General features: G+C 52.3%; 1 protein-coding gene across 1 annotated transcript in view; it reads left to right on the top strand.

Moving 5' to 3' along the window:
* BAG3 (BAG cochaperone 3) overlaps window positions 1–15,272 on the top strand; it is a 25,267-nt gene extending 9,995 nt beyond the window's left edge. The window contains exons 2-4 of the mRNA XM_007936836.1: window positions 10,172–10,492; window positions 12,082–12,483; window positions 14,457–15,272. Of these exons, the coding sequence (XP_007935027.1) occupies window positions 10,172–10,492; window positions 12,082–12,483; window positions 14,457–15,272 (1,539 nt within the window). The remainder of the gene's footprint in view (window positions 1–10,171; window positions 10,493–12,081; window positions 12,484–14,456) is intronic.
* Window positions 15,273–16,361: the final 1,089 nt, after the last annotated feature.

Genomic DNA, 16,361 nt, shown 5'->3' with positions numbered 1-16,361 from the left:
TGCCACATCTCTCTCTCTCTCTCTCTCTCTCTCTCTCTCTGGGAGTGCCTGGTGGTTTCCAACCACAGACTTTGGGGTGGGCAGTGGAGCGCTTTAACCACTGTGCCACCAGGACTCCTTTAGTGTGGCCCCAGTTCCTGAGGAACCTGTGGCAATGGGCCTGGACCCTCTCCCTGGTCTCATTAGCCGAGCTCAGACAGCTGGCTGCTGGAGGTCCCTTTGCATCCGTGGTTCACGGTTCTAGACTGTAAAGCTGGTCTTTACTTTTTCTCTGAAGAGGAAGTAGGTATTTTTTTATTTCCCCAATGCCATGAGCCCCTCCCCCTGGCTCTGCACCCATCCCATGTGACCTTGAGCCACATCCCAGTTCCCACATCTGCTACTTGGACTTGTTCAGGAGTGTGGGTGGGGGGAGCTGTGGGGAAGTGGGGAGCTGACTAGGTCCCCAGCACACTGTCCAACTGGGGACTGCCCTGCCTCAGTAGCCAGGACAGCGCCCTGGGGCTGGGGGAGCCACATTGATGAGACCCAGAGGCTGTCCTCTTCCTCGGCAGAGCCCCTGCCTGGCTAGGCTTTTCTCTCCCAGGTGTTGGGGTGTGCAAGGACCCTGCCTGGGGTTACTGTTCCCCTCAGCCAGGGTTTTGAACGGGTTTATTCAGGTTCAGCCCCCTGCTGAGAATTTGAATTTCCACCCCAGATATTCTGACTCAAGTGGTCAAGTGATTGATTCTTATGTATGCATAAGAATCTGTAAGATCTGTGAGAATCACCTTATTAAAAGGTGGATTCTGTTCAGTGCATCTGAGGTGAAGACAGGTTCTTAGCAGGGGTTGGAACCCCAGGAAACAGCACGGTCGATGCAGGCTGGGTTTGATGCTCAGGTGAGGCTCTCTGCCCTACGGCCCTCTTCAGCAGAGCACACTTACAGGGCCTGTTGGAGGGAGAGGGGTTTTAGAGTGTGGAATCCCTACAGTGGTCTTTTTGGCAGTTTTGACTTCCAGACTCTGGAACTTTCCACACAGTTCTTGGCAGAGAATTTGGCACCCTGACTAATAGTGTTCCTAAAAGCTTTCATCTTCAGCCCTCAGATAAAGGGGCTTCTAGGTCTAAGGGGCTCATTACCAATTTGGGAAGAATCTCTGAGGAATGAGGGTTTCAAACCATAGACCAGACCAACTGTTGGTCAGGAAAGGCTTGGTCTCCATTGAGAGCTGTGTGAGTGGTGAAGGAACTTGACTGTGGGGAGCAGGGAATGGTCTGAGATTACAAAGATTTTCTCTTGCTTTATTTCATTTAAATCAAGCAAAAGTCCCTAGGAGGAGTGGGTATCTGCACATTATAGCTGGGGAAACAGAGACTTAGTAGCAAGGAGTCCTGTCTCAGTCCTGCAGCTGGTGAGAGGCAGGGCTGGGACTGGAGCCCAGGGTGCCAGCCTGCGGGCCAGGCTTCTGCTGCCCGTCCCAGCTTGCCTGTGAGTTTGCAAAGAGAAGCAACAAGTTTCACCATTAAAGCAGTTTACCGACGCCCATCTCATTAATCCCAGGATAAAATAACCTCACTTTTTTTTTTTCACCTTCTTCTAATAGCAAGCTCTGGTGGAATAGTGCCTAAGACATGACATTTGACTGCTAACCAGAAGGCTGGCGGTTCAAACCCACCAGCCACTCGTCGGAAGGAAGGTTGGGCAATCTACTTCCATGGTGTGATACTGCCTCAGAAACCCAAGGAGGGATCGCTATGAGTTGGGTCCGACTTGAAGGCACATAACAACAGCAACAAATAGCAGACGTGGCATATCATGTCAATCTCCAGTAACAGTGCCTGGCAACCCCTGTGTTTCTTCACATATAACACACACATAGGAAACTCATGTGCAAGGAGGTTGCATAGTTGGCAGAAAACCCATATAACATGTGCATTGTTTGTGTGAAAATATGGTGCTCACAGAGTTCATGGTCAGCACAGACTCCTGTCTTACTGGGGATCTCAGGACAGAACCTGATTCCTCAGCCGTGTAGTAACTGAACTTTGGTGGCACGTGGAACTCGGCTTATAATTCAGTTTATCCAGGGGCTATCTTGTGCCCAACACAGCACTAGGGGTGGCGGGCAGGCCCCTGTCTCCCTTGCAGTAGGAGCAGACATGTTTTTGATCGGCTGTAGGGATGCCATGAATATGTGTAGACCAAACTGGCAACAACATTTCATTCATTTACGTGGCCTGTTAATTACATATGGGCCATATGTGTAGGATGTTGACGCTGAACTCTCTGGTGGTGCTTTTGAGCAAAATTTTCCTTGTTTTTTGTTTCCTGCCAGGTAGAGGTGAGCCAAACCATTTAGTGTTAAACCAGGTCCTAGCTAGATGGGGAGTTCCAGAATCCCTGTTTGCCTTCCATCTTTTTTTTCCCCCCCTTTGTTTGATGAGGAAGTCTGCTTTCGTAGTGATCAACAGCCTTGGGAATCCCATAGGGTAGCTCTACTCTGTCCTATGTGATCACTATGAGTTGGGATTGACTTGATGGCAGTGGGTTTCAGTTGGGTTTTTTCTTTGTTTTGGAAGTTTTAAACTATCGTTAGTAAAAGTCGACATCTGACCCATGAGGGCTCTTCTGGCCTGAAAACCCACTTAATAAAATCTGTGTCCTACTTTCGGGCTCCAGTGTTGTTGAGCGGAAGTGCTGCGGGACAACCCTAAGAGGTACCTTTGTTGTTATCCTTAATTCAGACTGGAGCTCTGGGACAAACAGGGACCCATTTTTATGGCTTGGAGGACATTCATTGTACAGGGAGCCAATACACAGGGTGGGTAGGTCCAGGCATACCTTCCTCCGTAGCTGTCCTTGAAAGTAGCTGAGGTGATTCGATGTCCCCAGCACAGCGGTCCTCATCTTCCTAGCAGGTGCCTAAGCACTGTGCTTCTGGCCTGCTTTTGAGGCACAGGGACTTCTGTTGGGGTCAGCACTTTCCTCTTCACTTGAAATATGAAATTTGCGGCGGGCGGGGCACCTGGAGTTCCGGCGATTCCTAATTGGATTTACTTTTGTTTATTGATTTCACGCTTATGAGGTTTAGGGAAATGACAGGTTACAGTTCAGGATGAGAAACAATTCAAGATAGAGTTCTTCCATCAGAACAAGCTCTTAGCCATGTGGAGGTCTGCCTCTGGTCGTTGGCCCCTCCAGCTTTTTGGGGCCAGCAGGACCTCTGTCCCGCTTGGGCAAGTGCTACAAAGCTCTGGAGCTCTACCAGTAAGCGCCCAGAGGCACCCCACTCTGCCCCCAAGCCTCTGGGCCAGAGGCACTCAACTCTGTCGCTCCATGGGCTGAGAAGCCCACGGCACCATCTCTTGGTTCTGTCGCCTCTGCTGCCACCATTCATCTGCTGCTTCGCACCGTTTCTTATCTTCTCCTGTGTTACAGCTCGCTCTGTCTCCTGAGTCTAGGAGGTTCCCAACATAGGAACTCCAGGTCCAAAGGACACACTCTGCTCCTGTCTCTTCTTCTTGGTTGTAGTCAGGTCCCCTTCCTAATTTGATTTGAGTGTACCTAAGAATAGGAGCTCTGGTAGCATAGCGCCTAAGGCACTTGACTGCTAACCAGAAGGCTGGTGGTTCAAATCCACCAGCCACTCCTCTACTTCCGTAGTGATACCGCCTTGGAAACCCAAGGAGGGGTCGCTGTGAGTCGGGTGAGACGCGACAGCACATAACAACACAACAGCAACAGCAGTTAAGAATAATTTCACCTTGCTCACTGAAAATGAGGAAGACTTGAAGCACTTACTGATAAAGATCAAAGACTACAGCCTTCAGTATGGTTTAGACCTCAACATAAAACAGAAAAAAGTCCTCACAACTGGGCCAATAAGCAACATCATGATAAATAGATAAAATATTGAAGTTGTCAAGGATTTCATTTTACTTGGATCCACAATCATTGTTCATGGAAGCAACGGTCAGCAAATCCAATGATGTATCGCATTGGGCAAATTGGCTGCAGAGATGTCACTATGAGGACTAAGGTGTGCCTGATCCAAGCTATGGTATTTTCAGTAGCCTCATATGCGTGTGAGGAGCTCTGGTAGCATAGTGGCTAAAGCACTTGACTGCTAACCAGAAAGCTGGCGGTTCAAAACCACCAGCCAATCCTCGGAAGGAAGGTCGGGCAATCCTACTTCCGTAGTGATACTGCCTCAGCTCGACAGCACATAACAACAACAACAACGTATGCGTGTGAGAGCTGGACAATGAATAAAAAGACCACAGAAGAGCTGATGCATTTGAATTGTGTTGTTGGTGAAGAATAGTGAATGTACCATGGACTGCTAGAAGAACAAACGAATCTGTCTTGGAGAAAGTATAGCTGGAGTGTCCTGAGAAGTGAGAATGGCCAGACTATGTGTCTCATCCTTGGGTCGTGTTGTCAGAAGGGTCCAGCTCCTGGAGAAGAGTATCACGCCAGCAAAACAGGGAAACAGCGATGTGGGTTGACACGGTGGCTGTGAAGATGGGCTCAAGCATGACAGCAGTTGTGAGGGTGGCACAGGACCAGGCAGTGTTTTCTGTTGTACAAAGGGTCACTGTGGGTCAGGCAGCACCTAACAACACCTAACAACAGTAATAGGAGTGATAGGTTTTAGATTTCCCTGGCATTAATTTTCCTTGTTTTGGAGCTTTATTTAGATGTTTCGAGCTAGAGAGGAGCCCTGGTGGTGCAGTGGTGAAGCACTCGGCTGCTGTGTGCAGTTGTAAGCACACGCTCCACAGGAGAAGGATGAGGCAGTCTGCTTCCATAAAGATTAAGCCTTGGAAACCCTATGGGGCAGTTCTGCTCTGTCCTCTAGGGTCCCATGAGTTGGAATGCTAGAAGGGCCTTTGGAAACCAGCTGTGACGGTCAGAACTGGAAGGCGCCTCGGAGTTTCTCAGGGCAGTCTTGGCTGGGCTCCAGCGCACACCTCCAGAATCACACTCATGGTCTGCAGTTTCCGTCATCCCCCAGAGTGCTTCTGAGGCCCCATAGAGTGAGAGCCACTGCTCTCACAACCTTTCTGGGCCTCCCTCTTACTTTATAGCTGAGGGAACTAAGGTTTCTGTCACACAGTTGGAAGCAGTTTTGGGATTCAGATCCCAGTGCGATGTCTTTCCACAGCTCCCAGCTGTCCCCTTAGTGTCCACATTGTTGTTAAGACCAGATTCGAAGTTCAGACATGCACTTGAGCAGACAAGCCCATCTACTCACACAGAACCTGATTCCATGCTTTCTTGTGTAGCACCGACAACAATAAATACTATTGATAACTTGTCCTTAGGAGAGCAGAGTTTGGCTTCTCTGGGGTAATTTTTCTCTGCTTTTTACCCTGGCCCATCTCATGGAGTTGTTTGGTGCGCTGAGACCTGCCTCAGAGGATTTTGAAACAACAACAGACGCACGCAATGGGAGGAATGACCCGAGTCGTTTTGTAAATAGTGTAACAGGAGGAGCAGTGAGAGTCAGGACTCGGCCCCTGGGCTTTCATTTCCTAACTGGACATTGCGTCTGTGTGCTCCTGATGCCTTTACCTGAAGAGAGGACAGTGGACTGAGCTGCATGGGAAAAGACGCCCTGTGATGCCGTCACGGCTCCTTCAGAAGCTGCCCACGCAGGCTGTGGTGAGGAGGCGTGGACTGACATCACCCGTTCTGTCATTGTGACTGCACCCCATCCCTGTCACGAGATCACACGGAGCTCCTGGAGAAGACAGACTCTGAGGAGGCTGACTCACCACCTTGTCCTGGGTCCCTAGGACCCCACTAAAGGCAGAATTGGGCAGGTAGTGAGTCTCACCTCAGATGCATGCTGCTGCCATGGGCTTGTGCTTGAACTTGAGGGCACACCCTGTGGGACTGAAGAGACATGTTTTAATCACACACTAGGGGAATCATATTTTAAAACATTTTTTGTTTCATTTTTCTGATTTGGAAAATAGTATCCTTTTCCCCCTTACTAGATAGACTGATGAAAACATATAGAAGATAAGAAGGACAGTTGAACTCTTTCAGATGGTCTTTGTAGAAGGTAGTGGGTAGTTAAGAGGAAGCATCAGGACTGCAGGTACCGTTGGCAGGATCCTGAGGAGCAGGTAGCAACATTAGAAGGTGACGTCAGACCTCCCAGGACAGACCTGATGGTGCCTGAGAGTTTCATTTGTGGTTTAAATTATTCATTTATGTTAGAATCCATTACCATCAACTTGATTCTGACTCAGTGACCCTATAGGACAGCAACTGCTCCATACAGTTTCCAAGGCTGTAATCTCTATGGAAGTGGACTGCCTCGTCTTTGTCCGCAGAGTGGCTGGTAGGTTTGAAGTGCCGACCTTTCGGCTGGCTAGCAGCTGAGTGTTTACCCACTGTGCCGCAAGGGGTCCTTTTTCATTTATGAAGAAATGTTTAATTTTCCCTTCTGTGAAGCTGGTGGCACTTTTTATTCACCTAAAGCAGTACTTTTTAAAACAAAGTACCCCAAGTGGGAAGGGGCTGCTTTCGGACGTGAAACTCAGGAAGAGACATGCAGTGGTCTCTGAAAATGGCACAGTGGGCTGTTCATTTGCTGCGCGGCAGGAGTCTGGATGTTAGGAGTAGGCAGAGCAGCCTCTGGGCCGTACTCATCACCCCGTCTTCCAGCTTGTGCCAGTGGGCAGCGTCATTGGTCATTCGGCCCCAAGCTCCAGCCTGAATTGGAGGCCGCCCCTCACGTCCTGCCAGCCACAGAAGACTTTCCATCCCTCCTCCTCCTCCTCCTCTTCCTGGGCTCCTCTCTCCCCTGACATCTTCCCTCATGTCCTAATGTAGCCTGGTTTCTCTTGGTCCCTCCTGTCTTCTGAGGCGTCTCTCATTATGACGCCCAGCACTCGGGCCAGTGGACTGTGCTCTCACTTCCAGCCCGGCCTTCTGCGCCCGCAGCCAGTCGTCTCCTTCAGCCCAGCACTCGCCTTCCAGCTCCTGCTCTGACCCCACCACCCCTGCCTGTCATGCCCACATCTTTTCTGCTATGGACCCAAACACAGCCCATCTTTCAAGCCCTGTCCTGAGTATTGGCTCCAGGAAGCAGTCTCTGTTGCCATGGCCCCTTAGGCAGGCAGGCAGGATTCCTCCCCCTCTCCACCCCTCCCTTACTCTTAATTGAGGCACAGAGTACATTCACTGAAGTGCACCGCTCTGGCAGCCTGGTTCCAGTGACTTTGGGATCCAGGGCACTTCCCCCAGGAGGAACCAGGCCAGGCCCATCTCAGAATTCCGGGCCTTAGGAGAGGGGAAGGAGGGTGCAGCCAGCAGCCAGCTGAGGGGATAGTGGGTCGGCAGCCTTCGCCTATTAAAATCGGAGAGGAGGGATGAGGTGTGGCAGGGGATGGGCAGGGTGGTATGGGGGTCAGCTCCGACTCATGGTTGCCTTACGTATAGCAGAATGAAGCATGGCCTGGTCCTACCCTGTCTCACGATCACTGGTATGTTTGACTCCATTGCTTCAGTGGTGATGTCAGTCTGTCTCCCTGAAGGCTTCCCTCGTTTTCCTTTGCCTGCCACTTGATCGGACTTGATGTCCTTTTCCAGCGGTTGGTCTTTCCAGTTGTCGTGTCCAACATAAGCGAGGTATGCGCCCTTATTACCACCGCCCAGAAGGAGAACATTTCCATCACCTCAGAGGTTTCTTCAAGACTCTGTCTGGTTATTACCATTCCTCCAGGGCAGCCCATCCTGATTCTGTCGCCATCCATCAGTTTTGTCCAACAGTTTTGAGTCCTTTGACACTCTGGGGTCCAGCTGGTGCCGTCTCGTGGGAACTGGCATGTCCTTCTCCATGTGTGCTCTCCTGTCCCCCCACGACAGCCTGCAGCATGGGTGTTGCTACTCCATTTGTCAGATGAGCAAACGAAGGCTCACGGAGCTTCAGGGAATTACCCAAGATCACAGAACTGTCCCTGCTAGAGGTGAAAACTGAACGTGGGTTACATCTCCCCCACCACAGGGCCCGTCACACTCTCAAGCTAGTTTGGCTTTCTGCTTGTCTCATTGCATCCGGATGTGACCTTGTAAGCCCCTTGACCGCGGGGATTGTGCCTTGCTTGTGGCGTAACCTCATGGTGCCCTGTAGCACGTTCGCCCAGGAGCAGGCATGGATGAGGGTGTGCTAACTGCTAGGCTCCCTGGAGATTCAGACTGCGAGGCTTCTCTACACAGCTGGGGAGAAACAGTGAGGCCCTGTGCAGCCAGAAAGCTGATGTCCCAGGGCTCATGCTGTGTTCTGCACGTGCGCAGACACACACACACACATACACACACACACACACACACGGTGGAAGAAAGGGCCCAGGAGATGCGTGATGGCTCCACACTGGAGCAGTGGCTTTTTTCCCGCCTCTTCCTGGTTCCCTTGCAGAGCCTGACAGTGAGGCCTGGACCTGCTCCCTGCTCTTGGGTGACCTGAGAGCCAGGCTGGCTAAAATAATGCTGCTGTCCTGAGCACGTGGGAGACTCTAATCTGAGAGTGCCTGTCTGCTAAACGTCCCCAAGGACACGGTGACACCCCTGCCTTTCCTGTGTGCTGGAGCTACTCCAGGAGTCGGGTCTCAGCAGGGGAGAAGCAGTTGAGGGACCTGACGGGGCTCGATCCCGGGTCAGCCACCTGGTACCGTGCCTGTACACAGATACAGGAGGAGCGCATTGCAAAATGAAAATGATCCACCAAGCGAAGCGCAAGTCGGCCCTCCTTTCTTCCAATTTGCAGTTGTAGGAATTACACCCTGCAAGCTTGTTTGCCATGCAGAGCAATGCTTCCTTAAGGAAGGAGTACTCTCCTTAATAGTTGACCTACTTGGACATGCGAGAGTAACACACATCGATGGCTTCCCTCCTCTGTAACCAGACCAGTTGCTGTCACGTTGACTTTGACGTGTGGCAGCCTCATGTTTGTCAGAGTAGAGTTGTGCTCTGCAGGGTTTGCAGTGGCTGGTTTCTTAAATATAGATTTCTAGACCTGTCTTCTGAGGCATCTCCGGGGACTTGAACCTCCAACCTTTTGGTTAGCAGTCAAGCACACTAACTGTTGCACTACCCAGGGGCTCCCTCTATAAAGGGCCCTTTCACTGCTCAGAGGTAGTTAGGAGCTGTGGCCTTGTTGACTTGCCTCTGCTTGGTGACAGATGATACTGCCTGGTAGTGACTGGCCAGCCATGTTGTCTGAAATAAGATCTCTTCCTGTAGTACATTTGGAAATTGTCCTTCTCAAGGGTCCCAAAATAGCTGGGCCACTGAAAGGAGAACTTCCTGAGAGGATGTGAGAGGGTCCCCAACCACGCCTCGCCCCAGCGGGCTTAGTTGGCATCGCAGACCGACCAGCGCGGTTGGTGCCAGTTGCCTTCCCGTCCTGCGTGGCTGCTGCACTCCCGTGTCCTCCCTTCTTGCAGCTTGTTCTGGAAATCTTCCTTTGGAGGTAGCCTGCCCTCCACCTCACCCTTTCTCTGCCAAGATTGCCAGTGTTTTGTCTTTGGGTCCAGTCCACGCTGTGTTGTCAGGAAGCTGTGGGGGCGGTGTGCTGTCAAGTTGATCCTGACTCATGGTGACCCTCCGGGACAGGGGAGCCCTGCCCCATGCTTGTCCTGTCAGGAGCTCTCCTACGTGCACAGGTGACAACGGTCACCTGGAAAAGAAACCTGTCTTCCCGGCTTGGGAAATTGGGGCCTCCCTTGTGCTCAACCAGGAGCTCTGGTGGCACGGTGCCTAAGACATTTGACTGCTAACCAGAAGGTTGGTGGTTCAAACCCACCAGCCACTCTGAGGAAGGAAGACTGGGCCATCTGCTTCCATAGAGTTTTACCGCCTTGGAAACCCAATGGGGGTGACTGAGTTGGGTTGGGTTTGTTTTGGTCTTGTGCTCGACAGATGCCCTGGCTGGGCCTGCTTTCTCTCTGTGCCCCTAGTTCTTAATGCTGGCCCCCGCAGCAGCCTCTGTAGGGGAGGGGGCGTTGAGGGCTGTGGAGCCGCCATGTGCCCTGGCCTTGGGCGGCCTGGCTGACCCCTGGGGACCGGATAGCTCTGTGGGAGGTCAGAGCGCTCATCACCTTGCTCTGCTTTCCTGTTCGGGGGCTTTCCCTCCCAGTTCCTGACTGGTCTGTGCTTCTCTTTTCGTTTTAGGAAGCTCCATCCTCTGCAAACGGCCCTTCCAGGGAAGGCTCCAGGCTGCTGCCCAGTAGAGAAGGCCACCCTGTGTACCCGCAGCTCCGACCCGGCTACATCCCCATTCCTGTCCTCCACGAAGGCATCGAGAGCCGGCGCCCTTTCCACGTCTATCCCCAGCCTGGGACGCAGCGATTCCGAACCGAAGCAGCAGCAGCAGCTCCTCAGAGGCCCCAGTCACCTCTGCGGGGCATGGGGGAGGCCGCCCCGCCAGAGAAACAGTGTGCACAGACAGCAGCAGCTGCGGCAGCCCAGCCCCTGACCACCCACAGGCCTGAGGTGAGGAGAGGCCTGGGCGCACACCTGAGCTGCTGGCCTCTCAGGCTGGGCCCTGGTCCTGATGCAGCACCTGGGCGGGGGCCTGCAGTGTCTGAGGTCACCTGACAAAAGACGCCCAACAGCCCCACGTTATCCCTGTTTCATGGGGGAGGGGCTGGGAGGGGTGGGATCACATGGCCTTCTTGTAGTTCAGGCATATGGGCTCAGAGAGATAAGATGCCTTGTCCAAGTGTGAGTGGCAGGACCAAGGGCCTGGCCTCCTGCTCCTTCCCTATTGTTCCTTAATTCACATCTGGTTTTCCACTTCAGAAACATGGAGGTAGCCGTGTGTCACTGTTGCATTCATCTCAGTACATATGCATAAGTACTAAGTGCTTGTATGAAAATGAGACACCATGCTTGCCCTCAGGTTCCTCACGGATCACGGATCTGCAGCTTCAAAGGATAGCCACACTGGGGGTCAAGGAGGCAGCAGCACTAAGACAGCTTTGAAGCCTGAAGCCGAACACCTCAGGGCGGGTTGATGGATGTGGGGACTGACTCTAAAGAACAGTCCTTGGCGCGGGGCTTGGCTAAGGCTGGAGGGCGGTGGACCCTGGCGGGATTCCCGTGCAGGCCCTCTCTGTTTTCCTGTCCGCACGTCATACCTGAGTCGCTGGCCCAGCTCTGCATACAGGCCCTGTTTCCTGCCTGCACCCAGAGCCATGTTGCCTCCCTCGGCTTTGTTCCCAATCTTTTTAGCTTCAGGGCCTGCCTGGCATGAGTGATTACAGCAGTGAGGACACCGGGAGGGGGCTTTGTCTTTTCCTGGGGAGCCACTGACCGCCATCCGCGAGGGGTGGACCCCGGCTCCTGGCACCCCCACATGGGGGCGGGTAGGACTGCGCTCCGGAGGGTGCTCGGTGGCTGATTTCTCGGAAGTGGATTACCACATCTTTCTTCCAGGGCACGTCTGGGTGGACTCGAAACACCCGCCTTTCTGTCAGCAGCTGAGACTGTTCACTGCACCACCCAGCAACTCCTTTCTTGGAGAAGCAGTACTTGTATTTGTAATGTTTGTGTTTTAAAAATCAAAAGTAGCCTATCAGCACATGACATATAAGAGAAATCGGAGCACGTTGAAGCTGGCAGGGCCCTTCAAAGCCAGCCTGCCCTGGCCACGCAGAGGGTGCAGATCCAGGGGTCAGTGGAGTTGTCTGCAGGCTAATAGAGAAAGGGGGTCAGGAGAGAGGGCACAAGTGCCACGTAGTAAGAACTAAGCCTGTGCCTCAGAACCTGCACTAAGCCACGTCCACAGACGTTGTTAGTTTTCAGAACGGCCCAGGGAGTGAGGGTCTCATCTCCATCTTTAGCCCAGTCTTGACACTATACTCTGAAAACCAGCATGTTTACAGATGGGAGGGAGGGGTCTTATGACATGTGTTGCCCCGCTGGCGTTGGAGCACCTTGGCAGGGCTCTGTGCACGGGGCCATGCCTGCCCTCTGTCTTGCAGTGATCATAGTCTCTGTGCATGGGGCCATGCCTGGCCTCTGTCTTGCAGCGATCGCAGTCTCTGTGCATGGGCCCATGCCTGTCCTCTGTCTTGCAGCGATCGCAGTCTCCGGCCGCCTCGGACTGCTCGTCGTCCTCTTCCACGGCCAGCCTGCCCTCCTCTGGCAGGAGCAGCCTGAGCAGCCACCAGCTGCCCCGGGGCTACATCCCCATCCCTGTGATCCACGAGCAGAACGCGGGCCGGGCCGCAGCCCAGCCCTGCCTCCACCAAGCCCAGAAGACCCACTACCCAGCGCAGCAGGGTGAATACCAGACCCACCAGCCCGTGTTCCACAAGATCCAGGGCGATGACTGGGAGCCCCGGCCCCTGCGAGCGGTGTCCCCGTTCAGATCCCCCGCCCGGAGCGTGTCAAGCCGCGAGGGCTCGCCAGCCAGAAGCAGCACACCGGTGCACTCGCCCTCACCCGTGCGTGTGCACCCTGTCGTCGACAAGCCTCAGGTATGGGAAGCTAGTTGTCGGCACACATGGAAGAACTCGAGCAGGTGCCTTGGGTACCCGTGGCAGAACGGGAGTAGGTGGGATTCTAGAAATGGCTGGTTTTCCTCAGAAACATAGGAGGGGGGCTGGGAACCCTCTGAACTTTCTCCAGCTTTTGCTTGGCTGAGCCATGGTTTGAGAGTTAGTCACTGACATCCTTGCCCATTAATCCTAAATACTTGAGCAAGTATTTCCTGAGAAGGCATTCGCACCCATAACCATAGTACAGTGATCAAATTCAGGGACTTTAACCTTGTTTCATTACTATGAAACCCCAGTCCATATTCAAATCTCCCTTCTGCAGTCCCCCCACGTCATTTCAAGATCTAATCCAGGACCACAGGCACTGCATGTGGCCATCATCTCTTCAGTCCCCTTCCAGCTGGAACAGTTCCTTGGCCTGTCTTTGCTTCCATGACCTTGACATTTTTTGAGAGTACAGGCCGTAGAATACCTTCTCCTAAGTATTTCCAGAGTCAGTTCCTCTTATGCAACTGTTGTTTTTAAAACCCAGAGAGGGGTGTGATTGGTTCATGGGTGGTGAGGGCCAGTGTTGAGGACTTCTGGGCTGGCCAGAGAGACCTGTTGGAGGTGGCTGGTGTTGGTCAGTGAAGTGTCCAGCAGATCTTTCCTCAGGCTCAGTAGCCCTGGGATAGAAGCACAGATGCTGCCTCACATAATGGGTGAAACCGCATCCAGTCCTGTTCTCACCACCTTCCTGTGGTACATGGTGCCCTCTCTTTGATGGTTTAATCAGATATCCCTGTTTGGAGGCTTGCGAGGATTTGACCTACCTGAACCTGAGGGGAGAGTGACCGCTTAACCGAGCAGTGTTTCAGCAGTCACGTAGGCCAACTGTTACTTCCCAGTTGATGGAATTAAGGTGTCTGAGCTTTTAAAGGCTGTTGGGAGGTTTGCACCCGTGACAGAAGAGCCAGGATCGTTCTGTGTTCAGCACAGCTCGGCTGTGGATGCGTGGCTCTCGCTGTCGGTCCCATTACAGAGGATCCTGGCCTGTACCAGATAGTCAGTGTGAAGATGGTGCGTCACGGCCAAGCCAGCTCTGGCACAGGCATGCTAATGCAGGTTCTGAGAGGGTTAACTATTTTGGGCGTCTTGCTTATTCTTGAAAAACACATCCGTCTGGGCAGAAACCATGAGACTCTCATGGGTTTGAAAAAAACCACTGCTGCTGCTGCCTGTTGCATCGATTCCAACTCGTGGCAGCGCTGTGGGTGCAGGGTAGGATTGTGCGTCACAGTTTTCAAGGCTGTGACCTTTCAGGACCAGGTGGCCAGGCGTGTCTTCTGAGGGACTTCTGGGTAGGTTCGAACTGCCAGCCTTTTGACTAGTGGTTGAGCACTTAGCCCCAAGTTTATGTCACCCAGGGATTCCATTAAAAACAAACAAACAAAAACAGGCTTTAAAAAAAAAAAAAGGTGTCTTAGTGTCTTTGATGAAACAGGAGGTGAGAATGTTACACCCTACACAGAGATGGTCTCCGTGGTGGAAGAAGGGGGTACAAGTAGCACTTTGTCCATGGCAGTATCACCTGGACGTAGGAATCCCCCAGCCCTTGCCTTAACTGTGGGGACTGAATTAGCTCACCGTTTTTGAGTTTTCATTTTTGAAAATATATTGGTTTTCTTTTCTTACGTTTGCTCTAAGAATACTTCCTACAGAGGTTCAGTGGGAGGTGACAGACAGACAGACCAAGGTCATAAATGGAAACAGCAGTGGTTTGGCCCCTTCGTTGTTTAATTCTTTTTTTTTAAACTTTCCTTATGTTGGGAAGGTTTTTTCTTTTTAAAGGAAAACCAAAGGCGGCACCAAAACCCCCTTTTTTTTGGTTTTGCTTTGCACTGGTACTAGTTGCAAGCGACTGCCTACGACTTAGTTATTAAGCATATCTCTGTGTCCTGTCTTCTTCTCAGCAGCCAATGACCCACCAAGAACCTCCACCTGTTGCCCAGCCTGAAAACAAACCAGAAAGTAAGCCAGGCCCCGCTGGACCAGATCTCCCTCCTGGACACGTCCCGATTCAAGTGATCCTCAAAGAGGCAGATTCTAAGCCTGTTTCCCAGAAGCCCCCACCAGCCTCTGAGAAGGTGGAAGTCAAGGTCCCCTCTGCTCCAGTTCCTTGTCCTCCCAGCCCTGGCCCTTCTGCCGTCCCCTCAGCCCCTAAAAATGTGGCTGCAGAAGAGAAGGCAGCCCCCAGCCCTGCCCCCACAGAAGCCGCACCTCCAAAAGCAGGAGAAGCCGAGGCCCCCCCAAAACATCCAGGTGTGCTGAAAGTAGAAGCCATCCTGGAGAAGGTGCAGGGGCTGGAGAAAGCCGTGGACAACTTCGAAGGCAAGAAGACCGACAAAAAGTACCTGATGATAGAAGAGTATTTGACCAAAGAGCTACTGGCCCTGGATTCGGTGGACCCCGAAGGGCGAGCCGATGTGCGTCAGGCCAGGAGAGATGGCGTCAGGAAGGTTCAGACCATCCTGGAGAAACTTGAACAGAAAGCCATAGATGTTCCAGGTCAAGTGCAGGTTTATGAACTCCAGCCCAGCTCCCTTGAAACCGATCAGCCACTGCAGGAAATCATGGAGATGAGCACCAAGGCAGCAGACAAGAGTAAGAAAAGTTCCGGCAACAGAGAGGATCCCCAAACTGAAACCCAGCAGCCAGAAGCCAAAGAAGCGGCAGCTCCAAACCCCCCCACCACGACAGACACAGCTGGTAACCCAGCAGCACCATAGTCCCCACTGAGGCAAAACTGGGCCCAGAGACTTGGAATTGATTGAGTGCTTTAGGGAGTTTAAGTTGCATGCATTTCAGGGCCTGAGATAAGTTGGTTTTTGTTCTTCATAGCCACGTGGTGTGCAGTAATAAAACTCGGTGGAGGCAAGATGCTCGTAAAGGGCTAAAAGGAGGATGATGCTTTTCTTCTCTATCCTTACTCTGTGCAAAGGAGGTCGCTTGTGGTTTCAAAGCTTAACCCCATCGCTTCTTGTCTGGGCCCTCTCTATGCATGGGTACCATATGTTAGCCATAGCCAGGAGCTGTCATCCTGTAGCTCTGGACCGAAGCAGTGTTTTTGGGAGTAGATGGGAGTCAGCTTTCCCATCACATAAGTACCAAGTCTATTCTTGAGAAATGTTGCCATTTGAATGGGATGATTGTCTTCATCTCATAGTTAAAATACCTGATCTTTAGATAGAAGAAAATGTGTAAGGAGCCATAGAGGTATCTGTATGTTGGATGACTTTAATTCTACATTCAAAAAAAGAAAATAAAATATTACTATAACTCAAAAGTATTCTTTGTGGTTTCTCACACTCTGGAAAGAGTGGTCGCTTCCGGATTGCCAATCAGAATAACTGGCAGGCACAATCGCGAGCCTGCTTTGGGTTGCAGAAGGTCTCTGCTGGCCCCGCTTGTGAGAGAAGAGGTCTCTTGGTTTTCCGTCTCAGGTTCCGCTTGGAACCCAGGGCCCATGAACTCAGGTAGCAGGACTGTGCCCACTACACCCCTTCACGCTGCCCCAGCCAATGGCCAAGGAGCTACTTGTGCTGCTTCTGTGCCTACCCAGCCTCAGGCCACTCTCAGGCTGCACCAGGGGGCTAACATGGTTCCGATGTGCTCAGGGGAGTGAGTTTGCAGAATTGCCTGAGGCTTGCCAAAACTTCTGTGGAGTCCAGGTCACTAGGGGTTGGAAATGGGCTCTGTGGGAGTCTTGGGGTCATCTTTATTTGGTACCTGTGACTCACCAAACCAGATCTGCACCAAGTTGATCTTCTCAGATTGAGTTCCTAGAAGCCACTTGGGTTAGGGACCAACTGTACACA

The sequence above is a fragment of the Orycteropus afer genome, unplaced genomic scaffold (genome assembly GCF_000298275.1).
Source record: "Orycteropus afer afer isolate SDZICR_OR568_19922 unplaced genomic scaffold, OryAfe1.0 scaffold00038, whole genome shotgun sequence".
NCBI lineage: Eukaryota > Metazoa > Chordata > Mammalia > Tubulidentata > Orycteropodidae > Orycteropus > Orycteropus afer.
The sequence above is the reverse complement of the archived record's forward strand: the minus strand, read 5'-3'. Positions and strand labels throughout refer to the sequence as shown.